The sequence below is a fragment of the Ctenocephalides felis genome, unplaced genomic scaffold (assembly GCF_003426905.1).
Source record: "Ctenocephalides felis isolate EL2017-DRISC unplaced genomic scaffold, ASM342690v1 CF-g0.4_SCAFFOLD_01302, whole genome shotgun sequence".
Classification (NCBI taxonomy): domain Eukaryota; kingdom Metazoa; phylum Arthropoda; class Insecta; order Siphonaptera; family Pulicidae; genus Ctenocephalides; species Ctenocephalides felis.
This window is the reverse complement of record NW_020537456.1, coordinates 44,162-53,972: the sequence shown is the minus strand read 5'-3', so window position 1 is coordinate 53,972 and position 9,811 is coordinate 44,162. Positions and strand designations below refer to the sequence as shown.

The window sequence follows — 9,811 nt, the reverse complement described above, 5'->3', positions numbered from 1 at the left end:
TTTCTGTCATATTAACTTTAATGGAAATTTTTGGCACATTAACTTAATGGAAATTTTTGTATATTCTAAATTTATTACTACATATGAACATAAGACAATTCTGACCACATAGCCTATTACATATCATAGGTAACATACATACCTGTTTAGAAAACAATCTTTGAAATAATGTTATTTTTAATTTTTTTATTTATAGATGACAACTTCTCCGTGGCTTTGTGGAGAAAGCTTGGGTTTGCAACCACGGGTTCCTGGTTCTGTTCCAGTTCCAGGCAGCAGTGATATCACTTTTCATGTGAAAATATATATCTAAAGTATGAAAGTATTTCAAGTGAATATATATATATATATATATATATATATATATATATATTTATTTTATGAAGGGAACGATCAAAACTGGGATTGGAAACGAATGAAAGGATTATAATATTTTTTTCAAACATAACGTTTTTTTAATATTTAAACGAATGCCTATTTGTTTATACTTATATAAACTCTTTATTTATAATTAATTTCTCGTAGGGTAAGTTATAGTAATCGCAAAAAAAATCAAAAATGGAATTTTTTATGTATATCTGTTTCAGAGGTTTCTGAACATTTTGGCATATCTTAGAAAAAAGTGGATGTGTGTGTATGTATGTGTGCGTGTGCGTGTGTGCGTGTGCGTGTGTGCGGTGTGCGTGTGTGCGGATACAAACTTTTGTCGAGGATTTTGCGAACACGAATTAACCGATTTGAATAGTTCAAAAATCATTATATTCCTACTGATAAGGAGATGTGTTGATTAGTTTTTGGCAAATGCAGGACCAACCGTTTCAGAGATATGGGGCAAAAAGTGCCAAAAATGATATTGCAGTTTTTGAGATAACGGAGCGTCCGATTTGATAAATTCAAAAAACATTTTACTTATATGGTGAATTTAACAGGTGAAATTTTTGTAAGGGCAGCCAGCGTCTTCGGAGATCCAATACAAAAAGTGAAAAATAATGCTATTTGGCGGTCAAAAATGAACATTAGACATATGTACATCGTATTATCAAATGTTTTATAAAGATTATAATAATGAGTACAAATTTTGTGTACATTTATATGGGTTCCGTACCAATGTTTACACGTTAGACGACTACGCGGCGCTCACGCGCTTTGATATTTCGGTTCCAAATCAGCTACGCTGCGCAGTGGTTGATTAAAAAGTAATTTCTTTCCTGACTAGTCAAACATCAATGTTAGTAAAGGTATATTCAACCAGGCGTAGTTTTCTAGTCTTTTGAAAAAATATAGTGAAATCGATTCGATTATTAAATTTCCAGAAACCAAACATTAAATTACATTTTAATATATACAGCAATTGAAGATGATAAATAATGGCTTCAAATCTCTAAAAAAATAATAATTTTATTCTTCTCTCTGTGCAAAAATATAATGAATTTATTAATATTCATTTCATGTTTCTCTTTATTCCATGCAATCTGATGCTATACATTTAGTTAATTTAAAAAATAGGTATTTTTTACCTATAATTACCATACCATAATTACCTACTATGAAAATGATCATACGTCCTGGTTTGACCGGGATAGTCTCGGATTTCACCTTGTGTCCCGGGTTTCTACATACTTCCCGGATTTAGATCTTTTGTCCACGATTTAGATCTTTTGTCCCGGATTTAGATCTTTTGACCCGGATTGTCCGGCTTTTTGAGAAGTATAGGTTTAAATTGAATCTTTTGCAATTACAATTACCCATAAAATATCCGAAGACAACAAATATAAAGCAATAGGTTATTAATGAGAATATTGCCGAATGCAAAATACCAAAAGATGGTTAAAATAGTATTTCAATATTTATAATTTTGAACTTTTATTTTCAATTTACGAATGTTAGCAAAAACTATAAATACTGCCACTATTGCTAATTTTTACTAATTTTAAGTTAATTATTAAAAAAAAATGCATAGAATTTTACACAAGGCTTGAAAGCAAAGAAAAATTTTAGATAAAAAATATGATATATAACATATAATTGAATAATAAAGTTCTATCAAAAGTTAGTATTTCTGATTAAAAAATATAAATTTATTTAATAAAGAATGATTTTTATTATATCCTTATAGTATTTGTTTTTTTTTAAATCATATTTAAGTTATTTAGCCTCCTTCGTCGTTCCCATTTTGGCTTTAAAAAATATGGTTACATTACGAATATTTTAAAACTTGTCATTCGCGGCTATTTTTGAAATCCAAAAAATGTTTGACGTTGCCCGGCCTGCTACTATATGTGAGAATCATGTGAAATGACAAACGATGCTTAAATTTTATAACTGTGGCAGCCTTTGCTTGTCCTGTCAAATAGTAGATTTTGATTTGTTTTAACTGTGATAATCCATAGTGCAAATATTTTACATAATTTGTTTTTTTAATTTTTTATATCAAAATATTTTTATTAAAATGTCTCAAGAAGCAGGCGATAAAGTAGTGCCATCGTCGGAAGAAAATGATTTAAATGAACTGTTGGACAGTAAGTTATGCAATTCATGCTGAAATTTGTATATTTTGTTTAATTTATTTAAGTTATGTCATTTGATTTGACTTAAAAATATTTTTTGCAAATGCTCAGCGGCATTAGAAGATTTTGAGAAAGTTGCCAAACCCGCGGAACAGCCAGCTAAAGATGACAAAGAAAAACAAGAGCTACCTATTGCAGGAAATCCTGAAATCACTCCAGAAAATATGTGGTCACAGGAATTCATAAAGTAAATCGTTAATATTATTAAAAGTAAAAATTATCACTTTAATTTGTTTTTTATAAATTCATATTCGTATTATGCAATCAATTCCAATGTTGGTTTATTCATATTCTGTCATAAGTCAAGGATCATTTTATCATAAATCTTTTTTATTCACAAGTACATTAAGTAGTGCGGGTATTTTATATTTTTCAAATTAATTTAATATTGCCTGTCATGCAAGGTGCATTTAATCTAATTATTCGATATTACATATAAATTCTATGAAGTTTGGTATTTATGACATTCCCAATAATTTTTAAATATTTTGATAGGAAAGCGGCTGAACAATTTGAAAGTCACATGGCTGATATTTTTGGAGCTGCAGGCGTAAGCCCTATGTCTACTGAAGAATTTGATAACAGTATCAAACAAAAATTGGCAGGTAAATGAATTATAAATAATTTATTGTAAAAAAGGCAAGATATAAAAGTCTTATTTATTTATTGTAATGGTATTAAGTTATACACTATTTGCAGAGGCAGCGGCATTTACAATGCAGCCAGAAAATATTGCAAATATGCCACCAGTAGACAGTGAATTTGCACATACTATTGCTGAAACATTGAAGGTAATTTATATTGAAAATTTAATAACAAAGTATTTAAACAATATTACTTAAATTGTTATTTGAATATTGCTCAAACTCACAATTCAATTCAATCATTGTCTTTCTGATAATTATTTAAATATTTTTCCAGGGTCTTAATGCGGGTGCTGAAAATTTGCAAATGCCATTTTCGCCTGAAGACTTAGTTTCTATGTTTGGAACTTTGGGTACTGAGGATGGGGTATGTTGTTCTATCTGTCACAAAATGAATAAATAATAATATTTGCATATTGTTTTAGATTGCAGACAATGGCTTTATACCAGTAATGCAGACCATGATGCAGAGCTTACTCAGTCCGGAAGTTTTACTGCCTAGCATGGAAGATTTGAAGACGAAGTACCCTAAATGGATTGAAGAACATAAAGACAGCACATCAGCTGAAGATTTAGAGAGGTTATACTTATATTCTTGAAATAATATTGTAATGTAATAAGTGTTTTTAATTTAATGTTGCAGGTATCAAAAACAACTCGACCTAATTAATGAGGTATGTGAAGAGCTTGTAAAAGAGCAACCAGAAGATGCACCTGAAGTAAAGAAGGAAAGATTTCTTAAAGTTTTCGATCTCATGCAAAAGGTAAATTTCAGATCAGATTTCTAAATTGTATAAATTATAATACAGTTAATTACATATATCTATTTATTTCAGATGCAAGAATTAGGTCACCCTCCTGTTGAATTAGTAGGTGATTTCAATTTACCTCAAGAATTCGATCAAAGCCAAATGTCTCAGACGATGGACCCTTCTCAATGTAGTATTATGTAGAACTCGAAAAACATATATTTTTTTTTTATAGAATTTTAACTTTGTAAAGTAGACTTTTTTTTGTAAATATTTGCACAATCACAAACCAAACTATTTATTGTTAATTTCAAAATTGCTGGATATTGTATATATATAAATTTGAACTATACTTTATGAAGTTAAAATTTATCTAAATTTATGGTGATTTCCCAAAAAGCATTTGCTATTTGTTATGTATATATTTGTTAGCACATTTTTTTTGTAAAATTCAGTTAAACAATGCCAATGTATTTATTTTAAAAAGTTTGTATACAAAGATTTTTTATAACTATTGTGAAACTTGTATTTTATATAATTAATGTGTTTTATAATAACTTATTGACTTTATTAATATATACATTGACAAAAAATGCTGTTGGCTTAATGTACTTTGTTGTTTATACACTTATATAATTATATTTAATATATGTTATATTATTAATCATTATTTACATATATACTATAAGATCTTACTTTTAGAGCTCCTTTGAGCAAATGAAATGTCGTGCCCTATTTTTATACAGTCACTCAATTGTCTTATCTGGTGGGGCTATATATTATGTTAAATTCATATTTATATGAAGATTAACCGAACTCCAACATTAACATGTGATCATCATACAGGATTAAGATTTATGCGAGCCATTCATTTTGGAAGTTAAGTCCATTTCTATTGAATTGAGTTTGCATTTTTGAAGAGAGTTAAATTTATAATTCCTATCAAGTATATAATATGCTATTTAAATTTCTATTGTAATAATTTTTTATTCTTCTGTTTGTATAACTTAAATAATCGATCTTTGACTTCTGAAATTAGCACAATATAATAAATTTTTCAGCATTATTTATTTATAAATTTACATTAATAGGTATATGTGGTATATGTAGGATTTACATTAATATCTTTTACAGAAAATGAGGTATGAGAAAGATTCGGGTGTTCAAGAGATGATGAACAACATTATAAAAGACTATCATATGAATATATACTTATATGCAAAAAAAGTTGATGTAGATTATATCTGGTTGATCAGGTGGAAGGCCAACACCAACAACAATTTAATCTTTATTGATAAGTAAGTTAATTTATTTATTATCAACTATTACTGACATTACTAAAAGCTTCTTTATGAAAAAAGTAAAGTAAAGTAAAGTAAAGTAGTTATTATTCTCAACTCAGATTATTATGGAAATTTTCCATAATGATACAGTAGTGCTTTATGAACCACAATTAAATTTAAAATACAGTAACTTACAATATAATATTGAATAATAGGGGATGTTTTAATACAATGTATAGATTTATGTATTGCTGTCTCTGACATTACATATTAAATAGCAAAATTATCCGCCTTAAATTATTATTACATATAATTATGATGTTAATATCGACAATATATTAATAATTTAATAGTGATTATAAATATATCTAATTTTTTTTTTAATTTCTTTTAAATGTAATCTTTCAAATAAAACGAATTTGAAATTTTGCGACTTTGGCGCCACAATTTTGTATATGAAGTTATGTCAAATCTATCTAACCTTCAAAATGGCTGCGACGTTTCTTCAAGAGTTTTTATGATTGAAAAGTGCTAATGTTGTTTATATTATTATCAATTTACCTTTTTTATTTAAAATTTCATTCCTTGTGTTTATTTTAGAGTTATATATATATTTAGGCATATATAATATTTTCTAATATAATATATGAAGGTATTTATTTTGATCAAATATATAGAGATGCTGCTTTATTGTACTTCTATATAACGTAATAATTTTGTTAATTTTATTTTAGACAAGCTAAAAATGAAACCAAAAGAAGTCTTTCCGAATAAATATTAAGCAGAATGTTCCACCGGGACAGCGGTCCATGATCCTGTAAACAGGACAATAAAGCCTGAAGAAGTAGTCGTAGTAAGATCAAAGGGTATGCTTCATAAAATAATGTAATAAGACAGCATTTAATGTCATAATGTACAAATATTTATTTATTACTATACCATATCGAAAGCAAGATGTGTGATTTATCTCACAATAGTCATATATTTTGTTTACATAAATTTTCACAAATTATTTGAGAAAATTTGTGATAAGCTCCTTCAAATATTTTGGCTGTAAAAATTGAATTAAATGTAAGAGGTTATATTTTCAATTGTAAATATTGCAACAGATACTTTATTCTTGCTTACGATATCATGTATATAAATCTCCTTTTCTTTATTAATGTGTGTTATTGGAATATGTAGAAATATATCAATCAAAATCCACATAACATATTTTCAACAAATATTCTATCAACCTAAAAAATATAAATATAATAAAAATGTGAAAGAATCTGCAATCAACAATCAACAACAAATGACAATGAGAACAACTAAAATGGAGGGAACAAGTTTTTAAGGTGAGCGTTTATCATTATTATTATTATTATTATATATATATATATATATATATATATATATATATATATGTAATCTACTTATTTATGATTTATTTGATTTATTTTTAATATTACTATATATATTGTATTAGAAATAATATTTTTTTTCATCTGTAGTCGAAGGAATTCAAGAAGACATTGTAAAATTCTTCAATCAACACTCAACTCTCAACAGCACGTTTCTACAATCAACATCAATATCTACAATCAACAAGTATTCTTCATAGTGTGAAGGTACAGATGTAAATAATTATTTGTTTTATAATTAGTATAGTGAAAATTGGTGTTAGTTTATGCTAAATTATTATGTTTAGTTTAATGCATATCGGTTACTAAAGCTTTTTATATACTGTGTTATTGTTCGAAGAAAATTGTGTTTTAAATATACATATCGTTTCAACCGATTCAACTTTATTAAAGAACATCTTGAAGTGATTTCAATATATAAGAAGACAAAAGGACCGACAAGCAACAAAGTTACCTTTAATATATGTTCTAAAATACATATCTACATGTTTATTGATATTTAATTAGAAATCTTAATTTTTAGTTATTAAAAGTAATATTCATATTTTATTATAATAAAATTAACAATTCGAAAACAGGTGAGGGATCAAAACCGTTATTTTCACGTGACAACATTGTTGTAAATCAAGATTTTAACAGCAGTGATTCTGATGATGCTAAGTATAAAGTTAGTTTTGTTTTATATTTAAATTATATACAAATATTGAATAAATGTTTAACCACTGAGCAATTTAGCGAAGCAATATGAAAATGAAAGACAGAATTCAAAGAATTACAGAAGAAGGAACTCGTCATCTAGGTCGCCCTCAGTAGATGTTGATTATAAACATAAATCAAAAACTTTAGTGAGACATAAAAGGTTAATACAAGTTTTTAAAAAATTATTTAAGTAAGTTTATTAGTAACTAAAAAGGATCTTCTTTCAGACGTTCCAGATCTCTCTCTCCTGAAAATAGTGCAATTAAGAAACATTATCTTAAAGAAAAAAGTCCTTATTATGTTGATGAACAACGGGAAAAGGATAGAATTGCTAGGAAATATGATAGGTAAGTTATTGTTCACTAAAAATATATAATAAATAATTCTTAAGTGTGTATGTTTGAGTATATTAAAAGACTTAAAATTTATAAGTTGTAATAAACTTGCGTCTATTGTTAGTGTGTGTGTGTGGGTTTTTTTTATGTTAACTTTGATTGATAAATTTATAGAGAAAATGGTTTATGAATCGTGTGATGTCTTTTGTATGTATTTTTATTTATTTTTTATTAACTTCCCGAAGGAGAAGTTTATGTTTTCATCAAAAAATCCGATTCGCTAATTTTATGTTTTCTCGACGTTTCAAGCCATTCTGATTGAATGAGACCAAATTTGGAAAAAGTATGTGTGTGTGTGTGTGTGAACAGATTTTTTGCCGTAAATCGACGTTTTCTCCAAAAACGGCTGGACCGATTTCTAAAATTTAAAAGCCATTTGATGTATCTTGATGAGGACTATCGTTTCTGAGTTTTGTGCGGCGATCGGCCGGGCCGTTTCTTTGTAATTGCAGAAAAGTGAAAAAATTTTCGTCCACGTTTTAGCCCGCAATTCTGAATCGATTCTGAAAATTCAAAAACCATTCGATTGATATTTGTTGGGAATCGTGCTGATTAGTCTTTGGTAAAGATCGGCCGGGCCGTTTTCTTGTAATAAAGTTTAAAAAAATAAAATTCGACGATTTTTATGATTTTTTTTTTGACGGTAGATACCATAGTTTTCTAGGTCATACTAAAAATATTACGGCCCTACGACAACTCGTTTAGCTTTACAAATTCGTCAAAGTTTGCAAAAATTGGTATCGTTTTATTGACATTTGTCAAAATGAAGTCTTTGATCGAAGTTTTCTCAAAAACGCCTTAACCGATTTCAGAAATTTAAAAGCCATTTGATGTATTTCGGTGAGGACTATCGTTTGTCAGTTTTGTGCGACGATCTGCCAAGCCGTTTCTTTATAATTTGAAAAAAAGTGTTAAACTTTTCGTCCACATTTAAGCTCATCCTACCGAATCGATTTTAAAAAATCAAAAACTATTCGAAAGATATTAGTTCGTTAGTGTAAACTGATTACTTTTAGGTAAAAAAAAGTAATTAGATGTCTTTTTTATGTATTTTTATTTATTTTATTTATTTAAATACCAACCGTACTAAATTTATGTTCATCATATAACCATTTTTAGAAGAAAAACAAGATCTAGGTCCAGGTCTCCTTCTCGAGGCAATTATCGCCGTAGTCGAGGTTCTGAAAGAAGGAGTAGGTCACTCGATAATAGAAGAGCATCTCATAAAAGGACTAGATCACACAACTAGAAAAAGAACTCCTGAGGAAGAGGATTCTTATTATGTAGATCCTCAAGAGAGAAAGATAGGTTACGGGAAGAAAGAAAACGTTATGAGAAGTAATTATTCTTAAACAGTATTAATAACACAATATAATAATCTTAGTGCTTATAATTATATATTTTTTTTCATAATTTTTTTTTCAGAATTCTAAAGGAGATTCGATCAAAATCTCATTATAGGTATCCCTCTAGGTAAATAATTTCAACCTTTATTCAATTTATTTGTTGTTTTATAGAAATTAATAAATAATTTCTTTTATTCATTTAATTATCAGATCTCCGTCAAGAAAGTATGTAGAAAGTGAAAGTAGGTATCGATATAGGAGGTCCAGGACGAGATCAATTTCAAGATCAAGAGGAAGTCGATCTTATGATAGGGATTGGAGCGTGATGAGATATGAAAGGATAAGAGAACGACCAGCTTATGTAGAACCTTCATATCCTGCTCCTCATGGTTACCATGGTTACAGAGAGGTAAAATTCGATTTAAAACGTTTTTCAAGGAAACGCTTAATTTATATTTATGCACACGAGATATTGGCTGACATCTGTTTTCTTATGTAATGTATTAAATGCAACTACAATGGTACCCCGACATGCGATCGTTTCGAGATACGAGCCGCCAAGGGAGCAATTCGTTGCTTTGAAATGCAAGCAAAATTTGAGATACGAACTTAGAGAGTAAAGACCAAATATCTATTGCCAGAAAAGGTTCATAAAAATCGTCAAGAAATATGTTCAACAGGTAATTGCAAGAAAACGGCTCGGTAAATTTTTACCTTAAACT

The 9,811-nt window shown here is 28.2% G+C and overlaps 1 protein-coding gene and 1 long non-coding RNA gene across 2 annotated transcripts; both read left to right on the top strand.

Annotated features, from left to right (window-relative positions):
* The first annotated feature begins 2,336 nt into the window (after positions 1-2,336).
* Positions 2,337-4,272, top strand: LOC113369387 (peroxisomal biogenesis factor 19-like). The gene is made up of 8 exons (XM_026610148.1): positions 2,337-2,519; positions 2,619-2,754; positions 3,063-3,172; positions 3,267-3,358; positions 3,489-3,578; positions 3,637-3,791; positions 3,855-3,975; positions 4,048-4,272. The coding sequence occupies exons 1-8, from the start codon at positions 2,450-2,452 to the stop codon at positions 4,162-4,164; spliced, it is 891 nt and encodes a 296-aa protein (XP_026465933.1). The 5' UTR covers positions 2,337-2,449; the 3' UTR covers positions 4,165-4,272.
* Positions 4,273-7,400: 3,128 nt separating this feature from the next.
* On the top strand, positions 7,401-8,984 carry LOC113369390. The gene is made up of 3 exons (XR_003366476.1): positions 7,401-7,508; positions 7,576-7,695; positions 8,863-8,984. It is a non-coding gene; the product is annotated as an uncharacterized LOC113369390 (long non-coding RNA).
* Positions 8,985-9,811: the final 827 nt, after the last annotated feature.

What these genes read in the sequence shown, in the direction of transcription:
- LOC113369387 (XM_026610148.1), top strand. Translation starts at nt 2,450, where the DNA reads ATGTCTCAAGAAGCAGGCGATAAAGTAGTGCCATCGTCGGAAGAAAAT. An exon ending in CTATTGCTGAAACATTGAAG is followed by an intron (nt 3,359 to 3,488) that starts GTAATTTATATT and finishes ATATTTTTCCAG; the next exon opens with GGTCTTAATGCGGGTGCTGA. An exon ending in TTTTCGATCTCATGCAAAAG is followed by an intron (nt 3,976 to 4,047) that starts GTAAATTTCAGA and finishes TATTTATTTCAG; the next exon opens with ATGCAAGAATTAGGTCACCC.